This window comes from Gallus gallus, chromosome 23 (assembly GCF_016699485.2).
Source record: "Gallus gallus isolate bGalGal1 chromosome 23, bGalGal1.mat.broiler.GRCg7b, whole genome shotgun sequence".
Lineage (NCBI taxonomy): Eukaryota > Metazoa > Chordata > Aves > Galliformes > Phasianidae > Gallus > Gallus gallus.
In genome coordinates, this window is record NC_052554.1 from 211,084 (window position 1) to 231,806 (window position 20,723).

Here is a 20,723-nt window from a genome sequence, read left to right on the forward strand (position 1 = left end):
TGGATCCAGCTGTGCTGAGGATCCTTACCTCTGTGGTTTGAAGAGTTCAGACAGCAACGGGGTCTGCTCTGATCCTCATGACACAGCAGGAGAGCGTCCTGTAGGTGTGTGTTTAATCCTGCCCTCTATGTGGAAAATAACCAAGTGTATCCAGCCATCTCCAGTCTTGTTAAGTCACTGTCATATCACTACAGCATATCTACATTACATCAATAAATATACATTCCTGCTTCCCTCTTAGGAGTGTATATCGTAGCTGTATCCATCTGTTATAAATTGGTGAAGTCTGCACGATAGCAACTAGGGACATCAACTATGATAAGAGTCACGGAGTGAACTCCAGTCCCAAATTCCTATATGAATAGGCTCATGACAACTGTTCTAACTGAGAAAGAAGAGACCATTAGGGGCCACCAAAGGACGAAAGGGGGAAAAGGTATTATCTGCAAAATGCCAAGTTTGGAAGTTACATATGAAGCAAGGGAGAACATAAATAAATGGATCAGGGAACAGAAACTAAAGCAAGAAATTTATTGATTTATTTATTTATTTAGTAATAACCTACAGAAATTGATTTTGCTTGGGCTGTGTCAGGCACTCAGAACTATGCCACACACTATGCACAGGAGTGGAGATGGAAACGCATCGTATTGCGTAGCTACAAGTCTGGGAATCTATACTCTTAGTGAGGAATCAGAATCACCACACAACTGAAGCCCAGAATCATCACAGAGTCAAGGAATCTAGAATCATGAAACGATCACAGAATCTGAAATAACAGAACTTATAATCACAGGAGCTGGTATCCTCATAGCATCCTCATAGAATCCTCCAATAATCAATTCATAGAATCCTCAGACTCTAGAATCCTAGACTCTAGTAACCCCATAATAACCCCACAGTACTGAATCACCACATTTTGTTTCCTCACTCCCACAGAGGGAAACTTTCTGTGGAGCATGCTCACAATTGACAGTATCAGTCAGCATCACCCAGCACTCCTTATGGAACAGGTTACCTAGAATATCAAAGCACTGCCAGTTACAAGTGCTCAGAGGTTCTTCCTCAAAAGATGAATTGTTAATACTATCTTTCATTCTAATTTGGATACGGGAAGGGAACCGAGGTCTAGAATCTTTATGAACAGAATCCAACACCACTGTGCTCTTCACAAAACCTTTCCCCTTTGCCACAACACAGGGGAATGGGGAAAGTGAACCTTCATCCTGGTTTTCCACTACCCCTCAGGTCAGTCCCTGGGGACAGTTGGGACCCTTCTGGAGACGCCAGGAGCCCCCAGGACCCTCATCAGGCCCCGGGCATTTTGGTGCCACAAGCCCACTAGCACCCAGGGTGTATCCCCTGGTGTCCCACAGGACGTGACAGCCCAGGCAGGATGCAGCGTGACAGACCCATGTGGCTCCGTGGTGTGAGATTCGTATGTACTTCTCCCTGTCCCTGGCTGAAGTTCTCAGAGGGGTACACAGAGGTAGGAGAGAGCTAAGGACAAGGCCAAGGGGCACTTAGGGTGACAGGACATAGCCACAGCTTGGGGACAGTGGCCAGATGCTGGAGACATTCATATGGCAGGAAGGGACGCACAGGACACAACCACAGCCCAAGGACATGGGGGGCAACAAAAGGGACCTTGCTCAGACCACTGGGACCACAGTGCCGTGGGTGAACACACTGCCACCCACCTAGTGAAAGCTGTGTCCTTGCTGCAGCTATGTCTCCAAAGGGCTTTAGTCAGTGCCAGAACCCACAGATCCCCTATACAGGGCAAAACTACAGAATTCTGCATCAATCAATCGTCAGGAGCTTCCATTCACTGACAACGTCACTGTGAGGCCAAGGTCCCCACAGGCCAGGTGACACAGGGACATCGCTGGGACACTGAGCGATCAGCGGCAGTGCTGTTGATGGCAGCATCAGCTCAAGGGGACACAGCACTGGCAATGCAGTGACAATGAGAATGTCATCAGTGACAACCACAACCCTCGAGTCCATTGGACACAGTGCTGAAGGTCAGTGTCAGTGACACTGCAACAACAACGCCAGGAGCTCCCCACAGCTGCCAGCACTGCCCCCCCCCCCCCCCCCCACAGACATTCCCACTCTCACAGCTCCCCACGGATGTCAGGCAGCAGGTGACAGGCGGTGATGGTGGCTACGGTGGCAGCCACAGCGCGCAGGTCACGGCGCACCAGGCACAGGCAGTGCGCGGTCGCAGCTGCCCCAGCTTGGGCGTGGCCCAGGGGCCCCCCCAGACCTTCCAGCAGCCGCGCAGCCCCACTGAAACTGCGTCCCAGTGCCTCAGCCATTGCGCCCCGCAGTCGCCCCTCGCCCGCCCCCAGCCGCTGCTGCAGCAGTGAGGGGCCCCCCCTGGACACCCCTGGCAGCGGCATCCGGGCCGCACTGTCCTCTTCCTCCTCCTCCTCGGTCTCCGACGCCTCCCCCGGAACCTTCAGCCCCACTGCGGGAGTCCCGGCTGTGTTCCCCCCCGGCTCCGGCTCTGAGTCGCTCTCCGAGGCCTCGCCCAGCACCAGCGTGGGGGAAAGAGGGACGGCCATGGTCTGCGAGAGGGGAATAAAAGGGAGGAGGGGGAGTCGGGGGGAAAACGGCCCCACCAGGCACGGAGACCCCCGGCTCTTTCTCCCGAGTCTCAGAGGAATACTGCGCACAACAGGCCCGTGCCCCCTCAGCCTCGTGAGACCCCCACTTCCTCACTCCCTTCCCAGCCCCGTGGGGTCCCCAGAACACGTCCAGGCACCCACAGCTCCAGGGGGATGCCGCATATTCCCTTCCCAACCCTACAGGAACCCCCACGCCCCAATAACCCGCCACCGAGCCCCGCAAGGACCCACATTCCCTCAGCCCAGTACCGCCGCCTCGCCAGGTCACGTGACGGTCACCCGGTACGCTACGCGTCGCGTCGAGTGACGTCACGCCTGCGTGCGCCCGCTGCCCGGACTTGCCCTCACTCAGACTGCGCACGCGCAGAGCGGGCAGCCGCGTTCGTCCAATCGTCCCTCCTCCCAAGCTTTAAGTGACAGCCAGGGTAGCCAATTGGCTCTGCGGGGACGAAGGGGAGGACGGCGCTCTCCCGGAAGAAGGATCGGGGAGGGAGCTTGCATGTAACAGGCAGCAGTAGAAGCCAATGAGATGGCCGAACAGGGCAGGGCTGGCCAATAGGAGAGGCGGGGGGCGGGGCGTGCAGGGGGCCGCGCAGGGCCGGAGCCTGTGCCTGCGCCTGCGCCTGCGCCGGGTTTGTCCGGTACGGCTGTGCCGCTCGGTGTGCACCGCTCCTCGGGACAGCGTGTGCCGGGGCCCTCCTCGGGAAATATTTCTTCCTTCTATGGAAACCAACGAGCACCCGGGCCTGCACTCTTGATATAAATACCCGGTGATGACCGACTTATTGCGGGCGACCGGGCGACGAATCCACCGTTGGGACAGCACTGCCGGTGTCAGGCCGTGTAAGGAGTCGCTGTCCTTCTGTTTGTGAGCTCCCTCCAGGCACGTGAAGGCCGCAGTGAGGTCTCCCCAGAGCCTTCTCCAGGCCGCACGAGCCCAACTCCCTCAGCCCTTCCTGTCGGTGAGGCGCTCCGGCCCTCCCAGCACCTTTGCGGGATTACGGCGGCCCGAGTGCAGCACCTCGCGCGTGGCCGTGTTGCACCTCATCTGGTTCACGCGGTGCTGCTTTTCAAGCCTGTCCCGGGCCCCCCTGGAGGGCACACACAGCGCTGCCATCACTCACCGCTGCGCGAGATGCAGCTTCTGGTCCCTGGAATGCTGTGCAGCATGACATTAGCACAGAGCTCCTGTCAGAGCAGCGCAGATCCCAGCCCGGCCAGGCTGCCTGTGCCTGCTCCTGGGCTCCCAGCACTGACAGTGCCCACCAGGCCCATCTGTGTGGGTCGGGGGGGAGAGAGAGGCAGCAGGCCTTTGGGGTCGGGTCTGGGGGGCTGTGGGGGCCACAGACTATCACTGAGATACGAAATGTCTCTGCAGAGCTGGAAGGTCAGGAGCTGAGGAGAATATGAAGGGCTCCCATCATGCTGCTGAGTGCCCCTCCTCTCCTGGCCGTACGCTGAGGGCAGGTGGAGGCAGGGACAAGGGTCAGGAGCAAGGGCAGAATGATTTTTTGCTTTCTCAGTCTTCCTAGAAAGAAAGAAAGAAAAAAAATCTAAAATCTTTAAGATATGTGTGGGATCTGTTGAGTCACGGCCTGAACCACGGATTGATCACCTGTGGAAAGGACCCAGTCAGCCCTGAGAGCACAGGTGAAAGCAATTCATGTGTGTGAATGGAAGGAGGGGAGCCTGGCTGCAGCTCTCTTAGATCTCATTTAAGGGCTGACTGCTGCTGGGGAGGATCTTTGCCTGGTGAGCCCTCCTTGGTGAAGCTTCTTCCTGTGAATCTGGAATTTTCTGGTACAGGGGAGCAATCTTCTTCCCTTCCTTTATAGCACCTCTCTGTTGTGTGATGACAGAAGGACTAGCACCTCCGTTGTATTGCTTTTCCTATTGTACTGATCTGTCTAATTGCTACAGTGTATCTACTAAAAGCAAAAGAATATCAAGCAAAATGAACTTTATTGCCCTTTTAAGGATACAGTATAGTACACTTCAGAAATACCCTCTCATCTGTAATTATTCTTAAACCCCAGAAATTTTCATACTAGAATTGGTTCTAGCAATTATCTCTTCAAGGCTCTCTCTCAATCTGTTAATTAACTATTTGAATTTTTTTCCTTACATCAAAATCTTTTGTTACTAAACAGGCTGATTGTGTTTTCTGCAGGTGGATTTGCCACAAGGTTTCTTACAATGACTAACAGTAGAAGGAAATGTGCTCTGAAGGGGTGTGCTTGCAAGTCGGCTCAAGAGAAATGAAAATCGTTGTAGCGGGGACCCTGCCTGGGAGCAGAGCATTACCAAATACGTTACTATGCAAAGAATCTCATGTTGAATAATTTAGAAATACCTTTTTGTTAGTGGTCAAGTAAAACATGGCAACAGAGGGTAATCTCAGGAAAAAGAGGGGATAAAAACATCTCTATCAAGCCCAGACTTGATGGGAAAGGAAGAGCTGAACAAGTGTGCGTGTCTGGGGGTGTTCATCTTCTAGACTGCACCCAGAGAAGGAGAATGATTGTGATGCTGCAGTCTCGGAACTCCAGTCAGTACACAAATGGAAGGATTTCTGGGCTGAGATGAATTTATCTCCGCAGCTTCTAATCTTTTGGATTTTGTGTTCTAGTGCAGTGAAGCTTTTGGGCATGATTTATCATCACTATAGCTAACACTGTATGGGAAAAAAACTGACTTTAGATCTTACATCAAAGCTTTTAACAAAGCTTGTTTCCCTGGATTTTACTTGCTTTCCATTGTCTCCACCTCTCTGGTGCCTCTTTAAAATATATGCCTAATCTGAAAGCTGAGTGCAAGAAATATTTGTCTGACTTGTTTGCTCCCATTCCGAATCTTATAAACACTAGTCTCTGTTGTGAAGGAGTCATGCATCATTAAGAGTAAATCTTTCTCGTACAAAAGCAAGAAAACAGAAGCAGTTCAAATGTTGCTTCTTACAGCAGTACAGCATCTCAGAACAGAGAAAAACACGGCTTGCAGAAACTTGATTTCTGTCTTATCAAAACAGATCTTCAGCTAGTCTCAGTTGTCTTAGATCTGACTCCTTCAAAGAAGTGATTATAATTGATAACTCCAGTCTCACCACATCAGAGTTTTCACCTATCAGTTGTGTGCAAGGAGAGTGACAGTACTGGCACACACATCTTGGCGCTGATGGTTCGAGATGGCCATAGAATGGCCCAGGTTGAAAACGACCGCAATGACCATCGAGTTTCAATGCCCCTGCTATGTGCAGGGTCGCCAACCACCAGAGCAGGCTGCCCAGAGCCACTTCCAGCCTGGCCTTGGATGCCCCATCCCTGGATGCATTCACAACCTACTTGGGCAACCTGTTCCAGTGCGTCACCACCCTCTGGGTGAAAAACTTCCTCCTAATATCTAACCTAAACCACCCCTGTCTCAGTTTAAGACTATTCCTCCTTATCCTACCACTTTCCACCCTCACAAACAGCCGTTCCCCTTCCTGTTTATACGCTTCCTTCAAGTACTGGAAGGCCACAATGAGGTCCCCCTGGAGCCTTCTCTTCTCCAAGCTAAACAAGCCCAGTTCCCTCAACCTTTCCTCACAGGAGAGGTGCTCCTGCCCTCTGATCATCTTAGTGGCCCTCCTCTGGATGCGCTCCAAGAGCTCCATGTCCTTCCTGTACTGGGAGCACCAGGTCTGGACGCAGTACTTCAGATGGGGCCTCTCAAGAGCTGAGTAGAGGGGCACAATCACCTCTCCCTGCTGGCCACTGCCTTTTTTTTTTTTTTTTTTTTTTTTTTTTTAAATGCAGCCCAGCACACAGTTGGCCTTCCAGGCTGCAGGTGCACACTGCTGGTTCATGTCCAGCTTCTCATCCACCAGGACCCCCAGGTCCTTCTCCACAGGGCTGCTCTCACGGAGATCTTCCCCCCTGTTTATAGAAGTACCTGGGATTGCCCCGACCCAAGTGCAGCACCCTGCACTTGGCCTTATTGAACCTCATTAGGTTTTCGTGGGACCACTTCTCCAGCCTGTCCAGGTCCCTCGGGATGGCTTCCCTTCCTTCCAATGTATCGACTGCACCGCTCAGCTTGGTGGACAGAAACCACTCCCCACACCCTCACCTAGAGGCTCATGGTCCTGGCAGACATGGGAAGCCTGACCACCCGTGAAGACTGAGGCAAAGCACTCATTAAGTACCTCAGCTTTTTCTATGTCTGAGGAAGCCAGCTCCCCATTACCTTTCATCGGGGGGAGAACACTCTCCTTGGCCTGTCTCCTCCTGCCTATGTACCTGTAGAACCCCTTCTTGTTGTCTGTCGCATCCCGCACCAAGTTCAGCTCCATCTGCGCCTTGGCTTTCCTAATCCTATCTCTACACACACGGACAACAGCCCTGTATTCCTCCCAGAATACACAACCCTGCTTCCACTTTCTGTACATTTCCCTCTTTTCTCTCAATTTAAGCTGCAGGTCCTTGCACAGCCACGACAGTCGCCTGCCTCCTCTGCTCGACGACTTCTGCTGGGGGATGGAGAGCCTTTGAGCTCTCGGAAGGGTGTCCTTAAAGAGCTGCCAGCTCTGGTCTGTGCCCATGCCCTTAAGGACAGTTTCCCAGGGGATCCCACTCAGCAGTTCCTTGAGCAGACGGAAGTTCCCTTTCCTAAAGCACAGCGTCGTGACTGTGCTTTTTGCCAGGCCCGCATTCTTCAAGATCACAAACTCCACCAAGGCATGGTCACTGCAGCCCAGGTTGCCCGCAATCTAAACCTCTCCATCTATTACCTGGACCAGAAAGTTGTCCTCAACAGACTCCAGGAATCTCTTGGATTGTCTGCCACCCACCATGGCACTATCCCAGCAGATATCCGGGTGGTTGAAATCCTCCATCAGGAGGAGAGCCCGCAAGCATGACACCTCCTGCCGCTGAAGCAAGAAGGTCTCGTCCACAGCCTCTTCCTGATCAGGTGGCCTGTAACAGACCGCAGCCGCTAGATGCCCTTTGCTGGACTGATCCGCAGTTTTTACCCACAAGCTCTCAACCTGATCATGGCTGTTCCTCAGACACAGCTCTTCACAATCTGTCCACTTCCTAACATAAGAGGGCAACTCCACCACCCTCCTAACCTGTCTATCCCTTCTGAAAAGCCTGTAGTCCTCAATCAGGGTATTCCAATCATGCGATTCATCCCACCCTGTTTCCATGATAGCAATTAGGTCATACTTTCCCAATTGCACCACAGTTTCTAGCTCCTCCTGTTTATTTCCCATGCTGCACGCATTGATATAGAGGGACTTCAGCTTAGCCACTGGCCTCATTGCCTTCTCAGAGGAGCCCTCCCTAGTACCTCCAGGATGAGTCTGGGGTTTTCCCTTACCACCTCCCAAGGTGACAGCATTCCCAGGTGCTTCTCATGGCTTCAAGCTGCACCAGGGAAGATTCAGGCTGGACGCTAGGAAATACTCCTTCTCTGAAAGGGTGGTCAGGCACTGGAATGGGCTGCCCAGAGAGGTGGTGGAGTCACTGAGCCTGGTAGTGTTCAAAGAGCGTTTCGATGTTGTGCTGAGGGACATGGTTTAGCGAGAACCATTGGTGAAGGGCGAATGGTTGGACTGGATGCTCCTGTGGGTCTTTTCCAACCTTAGCAATTCTATGATTTTATGATTCTCTGTCACCCAGTATACCACCTTCCCCCATCATACCTAGTTTAAAGCCCTGCTAACCAGCCCTGCCAGCTTATTTCCAAAAATATTTGTGGCCCTTCTAGTCAGTCGGCTCCCATCCACTGTCAGCCTTCTCCCTTTCTCAAGGCTGCATCCCAAGCCATGGTACCCAAAGCCCTGAGCATGACACCATTCACAAAGCCATTCCTTCAACATGTGCACCCTCCTCCTTTTATCCAGATCCCAGTCACCAACTGAGAGGACAGAGGAAAACGCTGCTTGCACGCCAGATCCCTTCAGAAGTCTTCACAGACCCCTGAAGTCCCTTCTGATCACCCGAGGACTTCTTTTGCCTATCTCTTCATTTCCAATGTGGAAAGACAGTAGTGGATAATAATCGGAGGGCTTAACCAGGCGAGTGATGTTCCTAGCAATGCCCCTCACCCGGGCACCAGGCAGGCAGCACACCTCCCTGCGGGACGGATCCAAGCAGCATATCGGGTCCTCGGTTACCCTCAGAAGGGAGTCCCCTATGACAACAGCCCTTCTTTTTTTCCTGACTGACACTGTAGCAGAACGGGGAGCAGACTGACCAGCCTTGGGCAACCTCTCCTGCACAGATGGACTTTCACCAACATCCACATCCCCCAGTCCCTCTAGCTCCAGAGCCTCATACCTGGTATTGTAAGGGCACCTGGGAAGGTGGGACAGGCTGAGGGGCAGTCCGCTTGTTGCCCCAAGCAGGGACTTGTTTCCATCCCTCGCTGTCTTTGAGGTCACCCGTTCCCACCTGACTGCGAGACAGCAGATGATCCCCCACTGCCTGAAAAGCATCTCCCCCACACCCTTCCTGTAGGGACGGCCGAGCGCAGCTCCACCGACCAATCCCCTTCCCACAGTCCCGGATGCTCCTCAGCCCTTCCACTTCCTCCTTCAGCTCTACCACCAGGCTGGGCAGATCCTCCACCCGCTCACAGGCGGTATCCCAGCTGCCCTCCCGTAGCAGCAACAGGGCCGAGCATTCTGCGCAGCCTGAGACCTGAACTGTGGCACGGACACTCGTGCTTTCAGTCTCTGCATGCCTTTTAGCAGCAGCTCGCTGCCGTGTGGTGACCGTGGTTGCACCTCGGTGTGCCCGGAGAGCAACGACCTGTTCAGTGCTAAGTGCTAACCGCCCTCCTACATGGCAAGGTGCCCCGCCTTGCCTGCTCGCTGAGTCGCTCGGGGTTTGCCCTGAAAATCACTCTCTTCACAGCGAGACAACAACCCGACTCCCTGTGTAGTCGCGCGAATGGGTACCTTACCGTATCACCTCGCCCGAACGGCCCCGCGGTTCACACGCCCTGACTCCGCCTCTCCTCCTCGGGGCAGGGACAGCTGGGAAGCAGCGAACCTCGGTGACAGAGCAGTCGGCAATCAAACCTTGGCCATCATGAGCTCATTGCTGCCCTGACCATTTCCCTGCCCTTGCTACCTCAGCAATGTTGAGTCTGGTGCTTTCTGGGGGGCTGACTGTTGCACAAAGTAATAGAGGTGAATGCTGGGCTCGCCAAAAGGGCTCCAAGAGGAGTGATCTTCAGAGAGCGATCCTTCCTCCGTGGCAGTCAGCCCTTAAATGGAGTTTAGGAGAGGTGGAGCCTGGCTCCACCCCTTCCGGTCACACAGGTGGAGTTGCAGTTCAACAGGTCTCATACAGGGCCCCAGGCCTGGGTGCAGTACTCCAGATGGGGCCTCACAAGAGCTGAGTAGAGGGGGACAACCACCTCCCTCTCCCTGCTGGCCACCTCTTTCTTAACGCAGCCCAGAACACACTTGGCCTTCCGGGCTGCCAGCACACACTGCTGGCTCACGTCCAGCTTCTAAAATCACACAACGCTGGAATGGTTTGTGTTGCATGGCTCCCTGAAGATCACAGAACCACTGGATTTTTGTACGTTGGAAGTGTCCTTGAAGATCACAGAACAATAGGATGGCTTGTGTTGAAAACGTCCCTGAAGATCACAGCACAGTAGACTATCCTTGGTACACTATCATTGGTAGAGGGCCTCGAGGATTTGGCAGTACCTGAGAGGCATCCCAACCCAGAGGAGATGCTGGTCATAACCTCCACCACCTCTCTGGGCAACCCGTCCCAGGGCTCCCCCACCCTTACCGTAAAGAAGGTCTTCCACATGTTTGCATGGAACTTCCTGTGCTCAAGTTCTAGGCCACTGCTCATTGTCCTCCACTACGCACCACCGAGAAGAGCCTGGCCTCATCCATTTTCCTCCCACTTCCCTTCAGATATTGATTAACACTCGCTTTGAATCTCTAGTTATAGGGTCTGAGACAATGGAGATCTGACGGCTACTTTTCCATACCAGCCCCCTCGCATGGCAAAATCTTCTGGTTCTTTCTACCAGTTGTGCAAACCCCAGAACTTGCTGGACTCACGGATTCCACGCTACCCTACCTGAGCCGTGATTCGTGTTCACGCGTCTCAGGCTGTCAGACGACGATTGACCCCAGGATTGTTCCTGGGCAGTGGGGCGCAAAGCAGGAGTCAGATACAACTAGGGCATCCCCTAATGTTCCAATTCATTGCCCCTTGCTACCCAGAGGCAAGCAGGGGCAAGGGAAGAGGAGGAGTACCTCCACGTACCGGTCCTCCGCCTTTTGTCTCAGGAGAAGTGGTGCACCGAGAGGCCTGAGAGAAGGGGGAGAGAAGGTGTGGCAGTTGCACCGCCACAGTTGACACAGGCACTCCAGGCTTTAGGTAACAACTGTCCAGGAAGTCAGAACACCAAACCTTCCTTCCAAATGAGCCCAACACAGAGTTTTACTGAGCAGAGAGGGAGGAAGCAGCGTGCAATTTGAGCCTTGCAGGTGGGCATCCTTCTGTGCCAGAAGTTCTTTGTCCTCTTAATAGTGAAGGGAGTGACGTGTGGAATCAAACTCTGGAACCCACGTAAGGTTACAAAGCAGGTACGCTCATTACGGCGCCGGGTGCGGGGGGGGATATCTCCTCCTAACTCGCACACAGAGAAAAGCACTGGTTACATGCTTACAGACATAACATCCACATATTCATTACGTTCCACAAAAATGGGCTGGAATTCTGAGAAACTATTAACGTATTGTCCCACCCTCTTGAGCACGCGTCCTAAAAATGTGGTGGGGGTCTCTGGCGGTCAGTGGATGAAGGCTCATAGTCTACCTCGCTGTGAACTTCCGACCTTTTAAGGGGGGGTAGCCCGAACCAGCTCCTACTGGCGTTGTGTTGAGCTGAGACATCTGTTTCACCGTCCCATCTTCAACAACAGGAGCCTATTCTACTTTCTCATCGGTGTTTGGCAGTGAGTTTCCGTGGACTCTGCATTCTCCTCTTGAGCTTACGTGTCTGCAAGCATCTTGTCCTTCAGCGTGAATCCACTCCAGTTCTTTCCACAATATGGAAAGGCTGTTCTCATGATTCAGGAGACAGCTAGGGCTGGGGAATGGATGCATGGCACCTTAACTCTGACCAGCAAGGAAATCAGGAGAACGGAATGCAGACACTGCCAACTTCTACCGGCTCAAATCTGCTTCAAGACTCATTGCAAAGTCTCAGCTAGAAAAAGGATCACCTCAGTGTATCCAAGAAAAAGAGCAGCGCTTTTTGGGTTGGTTGGTTGGTTGTTTTATTGTGGGTGGTGTTTGTTTGTTTGTTTGTTTGTTTGTGCCTCGGAATCTCTGCATCCACTTATTCATCAATTATCCAGCAGGATAGCACAGAGCTCCGGAGGCATCGTTGTATCCAGTCCATCATCTGAAACCTCCATAACCAAATTGGATGGGACCAGTCCTCTTGTGCCATCTGTCAGCTCTCCCTGAAACCAGCCATTCTCATCCACAGCTCCAAAGACGTTAAGGTGTTGTCCAGTGGTCAGAGGAAGCTCGCTTTCTGGCTCCTCATTAGGACCCTCAACAGGATTGTAGCTGTGCCGAGCTAAGAATCTTTGAAATGTTGCTGATGCTTGTCCCAGAGAATGCAGGGTGAAGGACAAAAGCTCTGCTGCTGGTTCTCCGCTCTCACTTTCAGGGCCGTCCCCTGACAGAAAGCAGCACTCAGGACTGTTCCCGTGGACCTCTTTCACGGCTTTGAGTTCAAGCTCCAAGTCTTCCAGATGACTTTGAAGACCTTTGGCCTCTTGGATGGCAGAATGGAATGCACTGGGACGATGGCTGAGATTCTTCTTTGATGGGGCAAGAGTCTCTTCGGCTGCCTCTCCCAGCTCCGTTCTGCCCTCGTCTCCAGTTGGAACTCTCTCCTAGTTGGTATCAGGATGAGCCTGCTCTGCTGCTCTCTCTTCTCTCTTGCACACTCTGTGAGAATGAGTTTCAGAAAGCACTACTCACTGACAGGAAATAAGGGGAAACTTGAAAGACTTGGCAACGTAAGTCCTGGCCGTGTACTGCCAGCAACTGATCTGGCCGCCCAGGATCCTGGCACCACAAATGCTTCGTTGCCAAATGCAGCAATGAAGTGTTCTGGGGAAAAGCCAACTCACACGTATTTTTGGCACATCCATATCACAGCACCACAGGCCAGCACCAGCGCAGACAGCAGCACAGCTGAGAACAGTACCATCGCTGCGATGTGGCACCTTCGCGCAGATCTGCCAACAGCAGCCTTTGTGCTCGTCCCGGCATTCATCCCTGGGAGAAACGAGACAACGTCCCACGTTACCTTCACCTGCGCTACAGATAACCTCTCAGTGTGCTTCATGGACCCAGGAGATTTTCATCAGTGGGTGCCTCTGCCTCTGGCGCCCAGGCACCAGAGGACAAGAAGGACTGCTTCCACCTCTCGTTGGGTAGGGAGAGGCCGCACAGGCACTGCCCGTGTCTTCCTCTGGGCCGAGGGCTGGGGCTGTGCCCTGGGGTCTGGGCTTTGTCTGTGGGAAGCACTGCAGAGCAGAATCCCTCGCACTTTCCCCAGCGCACGCGTCCCGCGCTCTCCCGCAGGACACCCCCCCCCCGGCTGAAGGTCGGGCTCCAGCCAGCACAGGGCACAGCCGGAGCCAGCCCAGGGGAGAAACACTCCTGCAGGCTCCTCCCACACAGGACCCCGCTCATCGCCCTCGGGTGGCTTTGCTCCAAAAGGGCAAAACTCACCACTCTCTGGGAACTGGGAGTGGTGGGAGCTGAGCAGCGTCACAGAGGCCTGCACGTACCTTCTCCGGCACACTGCTGGAACAACTCTCCACACCCCACTGAGGTCAGCCGTGTTCAGAGAGCCATCCCTGGCTTCTTTTACACGTGCCCTGTGCTCACACGCTCAGGTTCGGCTGCTGACCTGGCGTGCAAGAGCAGGCAGCAAGAGCCTGCAGGCACACAGTGGCTCTGGTGAGTGACACTGGATGACCACGGGACAGAAATTACCTGGCATGACAGTTGTTGGCGCTGCCTGCGTTCCTTTGCCCGAGACTGGCAGTGTGGGATGGCTGCCTTCCTGCAGTGCATCCTGCTCACTTTGTTGGTCAGTTCCTTTAGAAAGAAAGCAGGGCAGTAGGATTGGATGTGATGTGCTCTCATCGGGAACTGAGCTACTCCAGTCCCGCGCTCAGGCAAAGCCTGCTGGTCCCAGCCCCACAGATCCACTGCGACCCCCTCCGTTGCCCAAGGGCATTTGGGCCCTCCCAGGAATTGGAGGGTGCCAACCCTCTCACGCCTCTCGAGGAATCAGCTCCTATGCAAGGCCCTCACACCCTGTGCTGTGAGCGTCACCAACCATCACGTTCCACCCATCACAGGCCAGGCATCTGCAGGCTGAAATTCAAGCTCAGACAGAAGCGCCTTCACAATCAGCATCCCACCTTGTTTCCAGCATTAGCAAAGGCATCCCTGCTCGGGATGCTCCTCCTGCCTTGAACTCGCTCTAGCTGCACAGAGGGCTTTGTATGAGCAGAAGCACAGCACTCGCCAGTTGCTGCCATCTGGCTGCCAAAGCACCTCTGACAAGTAATGGTCGTGCTGGGGGAGCAGCTGCCCCCGGGCCTTGGCTGGATGCAGAAGTGGCAGCAGACCATCTCTGGTGCTTGACAGTGCCTGCAAGGCGCTACATGGAACACCACCGCAGCACGGCTCTGAGCGATCCCTTCCTGCTGTGCAGGCTACAGCTTGTCCACACACGTACATCAGACCTCAGCTCCCCAGGTCTCACAGTGAACAGACTCAAGTATACCCACCACGCGCTGCCTTCTCCATTTCCTTCACCAGTTCCTTGAGGAGACGGGATGAGCCCTGGGAGTATTCTCCTCTTTTGGGTTCATCCTTTCCTTTTTCCGGACCTTAACAGAATGCATGAAGTTAAATATCACGTGCATGAGGTTTTGAAGACCAGCAGTGAGTCAGTGAGACAAACTACTCACCGCTGGGATTCCAGCTGGGCTCCAGCGCAGGAGGAAACACATGACCGGGCAAAGCCCTCCCTGGGGGCACTCCTGCAACCAAAGACCCACGAAAAGTTTCAGTCATACGCTACAGCATCACTGAATAGCGGAGCATACGGGGGATCGTGCCATGAAATGGCACTGAAATGGGCAGTGAAAGCTCTCCAAGGAATTACAAAGCCAGGACATACCCATGCGATCTGCCGGAGTTTCAGTCCCAGAGCTCAGAGCGGAACCTGGATCACCTCCTCCAGTCACATCTGCAAACAAACGCAGGACAGAGCAACTCCCATTAAACATCCTTCCAGTCAGAATGACACAGGATGCAATTAAAGCTGGGCATTCCTTCACGACACCATTCTCTCCCTTCCACACAGGAGCACCTCGGAAACAGTTCCTGGGTGCCTGCAGGGGCACCACCATCATACAGAACTAACCCCGTGTGGAACTGCCCAGAGGAGCGCCCGCCTGGAGCTCACCCCAGCTCTAAACTCAACTGCATGGACTGGATTAAACCTAGGCTTTGGTGAGCCGCTGCCTGGAGACACAGCTGTAATCAAGGACAGCGGAGAAACGTTCCCATTGCACGTGCCCATCTCTCTCTCCCTTACTGAGCTGCGGTGATGGAAGGGGCTCAGGTAATGACATGGGGGGAAAGTTCCAAAGCTGCAGAGAGGCCAGGTGACCTGCTGGCTGGTATTCCACAGCTTTCCAAATACTTTCTCCAGGCCGTGGGAGACAATTCTCAGGGACCTCATGGAAGAACATTCGGCCCCCTGGAATTTTCTTACTGGGAGACCTCGCAGATACAGAGACAAAGCCAACGCAACGCTGACAGCACGGAGCACCCAAGAAACAACGACCATCCATGCTTCTCGGGGAGAAGAACCCGCTGGCCGGTGAAAAGCGCAACCCTTGCTGAACTAGCCCAGCCACAAAGGAACAAATATCGAGGACATGAAGCCCGGCTACTTACCTCCAGCATCCCCTTCAGGCTCAGAGGCAGGATTCTGTTCTGCTGATTCACCAGCAGGGCCTGCAGGCACAAGTGTAATCAGACACAGGTGAGGAGAGCTTCCAGCACACGTGGGGGCCTCCTTTTCCCTGAGTGGGGAAAGGTGGGCCAGGGAATGCCACGGCCCAAATACGAAGGTCTGGGCTCTCTCAGCTGAAGAGGGGCAGCGGTAACCTTCCCACTGAAATGTGGCAGCTCTCCGAGTAAAGAAATACTCATGGCTCATCTGTGCAAGCCCTTCAAGGCACAAACAGGCTTGGAAGACCTTGAGAGGGTCTTAAGCAAAATTGCACGCAAGTAAACTATGGGAGCATGAATGTTTCTGCCTCCAAGGAAACAGACACTCACAACTTACCTCTGGGTTGTCCCAGAGGCACAGGCACAAAATCCGGATCCAAACGATCATCCGGAAAGGGAGCACCAAGTTCATCTCCTAGAATCAAGAACACATGAAAGAAGGTCCCATTGGATGGTGTGATCTCCTTCTCCCTCAGTAACTGGATGTTGCTGGGCCGTGGAACGGGATGGGAGAAGGACTCAGGCCACGATTCCCAAAGTTGCAGAGTGGCCAGGATGACCTGTAGGCTGGCACCTGGCAGCGTACACAATACTCTCTCCAGGCCATGTGCCACATCCCTCACGGACCGCATGGAAGAAGATGCAGCTCCTGGGGGCTTTCTTACTGGGAGGCCTCCAATGCACAGGAAGGTCACACTGAAGCACTGGAGGAAAGCACGCCTGTCTCTTCCTCTGGGCTGTGGGCCGGGGCTCTGTGTTGGAAACTGGGATTCATCGGGGTACGGGGAGTACCATGAGCCTAGAGCAGAAATGCTCACGCTTCTCCCAGCACACATCTGCCAAGCTCTCCCCAGGACATCTCCCACGACGAAGGCTGTGCTCCAGCCAGCAAGCAGCAGAGCCATGGCCCGGCATGGCTGGAGCCAGCCCTGAGGAGCAGCGCTGCCACGGGCTCTTGCCCGGCTCCTGCGGTGCTGCCCATCGCCCCCTGCCCAACACCACCCCCCATGGAAGGCCAGCCCCAGGGAAGTGTGGCACAGGGCCGTGGGGACACAGCCTGACTTCTTGCCCCCACTGCTGCTCAGTCCGTGTCCCATCTCTGCCCACCCACCTGCTCCCGGTGCTCGCCACGGAGCAGCACAGGTCTCCCGGAAACACATGGCCATCAGTAGGAGGAAGAGGACAAAGCGGGCAGGGGCCATGGCTCCCCACACTCGCACCATGCTTCCAACACCACCGCTGCAGCCACAGTGAGCGTCGCACAGAGCAAAGCCTGCGGCACAGGACAGCGTCGCAGCCAGGCCTTGTGAGCTCACGGCACAGCACCGCACAGCCATTGGACGGGGCATTGTGACCTCACGGCTCCGAGATTCCGGGTGGTGGCTCCCCGCGGGCTGCTGCTCTTGTGATGTGCTGCACCAGGGCTGCGTGGGGCCCGTGCTTACGTCATAGAAACGCAGAATCATAGAGCGGCTTGGGGTGGAAGGGACAGCAAAGAGCTTAGAACCCCAACCCCACTGCCGTGGGCAGGGATGCCACCCACGGGGTCATGCTGCCCAGAGCCCCACCCAGCCTGGCCGTGAACACCTCCAGGGATGGAGCATCCACAGCTTCACTTGGCAAACATTTCTAGGGCTTCAACAGCCCCAGGAGGGAATTATTTCCAGCTCGGTGCACCCATGACACCTCAGGCCATTGGGGAAGAGATGCAATATGGAAATGGGGTCTGGATCAAGGACGCTATTGCACAGGTTATCCATGCGTGTCAAACGTGCTGCAATTAAGCAAGCCAAGCGGATAAAGCCTCTCCAGTATGGAGGATGATGGCTGAAATACAAACACGGGGAAGCTGACCTTCTCACAGACCTGCCAAGTCAAGTGTCACGTGCTTACGTTTTTGTTGATAGATCTGCAGTTTCATCTGTTTTCCTTCAGTTTTCCAGCACCTTGGCTAAGGACATCCCCTTTCCTGCACCAAGTATATTTCCCACACGTAGCTTGCTTCCAAGCCTGCATTTAGTAGCGGAAATTGAAGGCTTGCTGGTTGGCACCTCCCATCACCAAAGTCCCCCAAAGTGAACTCACTGCTGCTGGCAACTGGACGCTTGGTGCCGAGAGGACCGTCACCTATGGGGTCCCACCTGGGTCTCCAGAAGCTGTTGCACTTTTGGAAGCAGAGCATCCAAATACATTGCCTATATACATCCAATACAGTGTCCATACAACACTGCCATTGAATCAGAGCCTGCCACTTTCCCTATGACCAGGCAAAGTGCGTGAAGGCAAGCTGAACTGCTGAACCAGGCACCACATGGGGCTTATGTATTTGTGTCAAAAGACAGCATACATTTTCTCACTCATCTTGTCTGGCTACCTGGTGACAATAAGCCCTGCTTAGTGCTTATTTCAAAAGGGCAGCAGGTCCTCGCTGGCCACGTGCAGGGGTTTCTCAGACACATATGCCAGCGAGGTGTGGGCACAGCCGGTAGAACAGCTCCTGGTGGTAAGTTTTGGGCACAGAGCACTGCAGCGCCCGGAACAAAGCCAGCAGCAGGCAGATGAGAGTGAGGCAGATGTGGGGAAGAAGGGGGTGGAGAATGGGGCAGGTCAAACATGCCCCTACCCCATAGTGGCACGCACACACGCCGTACAGAGGGGACAATCAGGATCAGCTGCACAGCCATGGTCACGCAGGGCAGCGGGAGACCAGGAGAGGGGCACAGCAGGAACACAGCAGCACAGACTGGGCCTGGGCCCGCTGCTCCAGGGACACCCGTCCCTACAGAGAAGCTTCCCAGGCAGTCTCGGTGCTGACTGACCCTCTGGCATTCAGCAGGCCAAATGGAAGCAAAAATAACAAGAAGAATCAGACTTAGTTTTCAATAAGAAAGATTCTAAAATGGGACTTCACTTCTTAAGTTCTTTACTACGAATAAAAGCGCAAGTCTACCCTAAATATAGCACTATTAAAATGTGTATACTTTTTTTTCTTTTTTTTTTTTTTTCCAAAAAAAATAAACCTACAACTGCTGATACCTTTTCTCGCATGTCAGGTGGGGCTGGGGCTGCAGCAGCCCTGCCTCTTCCCAGTCATGCCTGCATTGGAAGGGTCCTGGAAAATCTCACAGAATCATAGAATGGCCTGGGTTGAAAAGGACCACAATGACCATCGAGTTTCAACCCCCCGGCTATGTGCCAACCACCAGAGGATCGCCAACCACCAGAGCAGGCTGCCCAGAGCCACTTCCAGCCTGGCCTTGAATGCCTCCAGCGACGGGACATCCACAACCTCCTTGGGCAACCTGTTCCAGTGCGTCACCACCCTCTGGGTGAAAAACTTCCTCCTAATATCTAACCTAAACCACCCCTGTCTCAGTTTAAGACCATCCCTCCTTGTCCTACCACTATCCACCCTCAAAAACAGTCGTTCCCCTTCCAGTTTATACGCTCCCTTCAAGTACTGGAAGGCCACAATGAGGTCCCCCTGGAGCCTTCTCTTCGCCAAGCTAAACAAGCCCAGTTCCCTCAACCTTTCCTCATAGGAGAGGTGCTCCTGCCCTCTGATCATCTTAGTGGCCCTCCTCTGGACCCGCTCCAACAGCTCCACACCCTTCCTCTACTGGGAGCCTGTAGAGCAAATAAGGATACGGATATAAGAAACTATCGCCTTTGAAAAGGAATAATCAGAGATGAACAGGAAGCTTACCCGTGTCCTAGGCTCGCCAAAAGGGCTCCAAGAGGAGTGATCTTCAGAGAGCGATCCTTCCTCCGTGGCAGTCAGCCCTTAAATGGGGTTTAGGAGAGGTGAAGCCTGGCTCCACCCCTTCCGGTCACACAGGTGGAGTTGCAGTTCAACAGGTCTCATACAGGGCCCCAGGCCTGGGTGCAGTACTCCAGATGGGGCCTCACAAGAGCTGAGTAGAGGGGGACAACCACCTCCCTCTCCCTGCTGGCCACCTCTTTCTTAACGCAGCCCAGAACACACTTGGCCTTCCGGGCTGCCAGCACACACTGCTGGCTCACGTCCAGCTTCTAAAATCACACAACGCTGGAATGGTTTGTGTTGCATGGCTCCCTGAAGATCACAGAACCACTGGATTTTTGTACGTTGGAGGTGTCCTTGAAGATCACAGAACAATAGGATGGCTTGTGTTGAAAACGTCCCTGAAGATCACAGCACAGTAGACTATCCTTGGTACACTATCATTGGTAGAGGGCCTCGAGGATTTGGCAGTACCTGAGAGGCATCCCAACCCAGAGGAGATGCTGGTCATAACCTCCACCACCTCTCTGGGCAACCCGTCCCAGGGCTCCCCCACCCTTACCGTAAAGAAGGTCTTCCACATGTTTGCATGGAACTTCCTGTGCTCAAGTTCTAGGCCACTGCTCATTGTCCTCCGCTACGCACCACCGAGAAGAGCCTGGCCTCATCCATTTTCCTCCCACTTCCCTTCAGATATTGATTAACACTCGCTTTGAATCTCTAGTTATAGGGTCTGAGACGATGGAGATCTGACGGCTACTTTTCCATACCAGCCCCCTCGCATGGCAAAATCTTCTGGTTCTTTCTACCAGTTGTGCAAACCCCAGAACTTGCTGGACTCACGGATTCCACGCTACCCCACCTGAGCCGTGATTCGTGTTCACGCGTCCCAGGCTGTCAGACGACGACTGACCCCAGGATTGTTCCTGGGCAGTGGGGCGCAAAGCAGGAGTCAGATACAACTAGGGCATCCCCTAATGTTCCAATTCATTGCCCCTTGCTACCCAGAGGCAAGCAGGGGCAAGGGAAGAGGAGGAGTACCTCCACGTACCGGTCCTCCGCCTTTTGTCTCAGGAGAAGTGGTGCACCGAGAGGCCTGAGAGAAGGGGGAGAGAAGGTGTGGCAGTTGCACCGCCACAGTTGACACAGGCACTCCAGGCTTTAGGTAACAACTGTCCAGGAAGTCAGAACACCAAACCTTCCTTCCAAATGAGCCCAACACAGAGTT

General features: G+C 53.9%; 2 protein-coding genes across 6 annotated transcripts; both read right to left on the minus strand.

Moving 5' to 3' along the window:
• Positions 1-517: 517 nt before the first annotated feature.
• LOC121107483 (biogenesis of lysosome-related organelles complex 1 subunit 3-like) lies at positions 518-2,917 on the minus strand. The gene has a single exon (XM_040651925.2). It carries the CDS (start codon positions 2,571-2,573, stop codon positions 2,121-2,123), a length of 453 nt encoding a protein of 150 aa, XP_040507859.1. The 5' UTR covers positions 2,574-2,917; the 3' UTR covers positions 518-2,120.
• Positions 518-20,718, minus strand: LOC121107476. 5 transcript variants are annotated; one of them, XM_046903643.1, is made up of 12 exons: positions 20,058-20,718; positions 19,439-19,969; positions 17,626-17,742; positions 16,070-16,147; positions 15,676-15,735; positions 14,891-14,959; positions 14,679-14,750; positions 14,496-14,597; positions 13,690-13,794; positions 12,816-12,963; positions 2,868-12,630; positions 518-2,576 (listed from the first exon to the last, which is right to left on the minus strand). In XM_046903643.1, exons 3-11 carry the CDS (start codon positions 17,651-17,653, stop codon positions 12,576-12,578), a joined length of 717 nt encoding a protein of 238 aa, XP_046759599.1. In that variant the 5' UTR covers positions 17,654-17,742; positions 19,439-19,969; positions 20,058-20,718; the 3' UTR covers positions 518-2,576; positions 2,868-12,575. The 5 variants fall into 5 exon arrangements, with proteins under 5 accessions (XP_046759599.1, XP_040507847.1, XP_046759598.1 ...); XM_040651913.2 differs by having other exon boundaries at positions 19,439-20,718; XM_046903642.1 differs by lacking the exons at positions 17,626-17,742; positions 19,439-19,969; positions 20,058-20,718 and adding an exon at positions 16,844-17,283 and having other exon boundaries at positions 2,868-4,164; positions 9,591-12,630.
• Between the last annotated feature and the right edge of the window lie 5 nt (positions 20,719-20,723).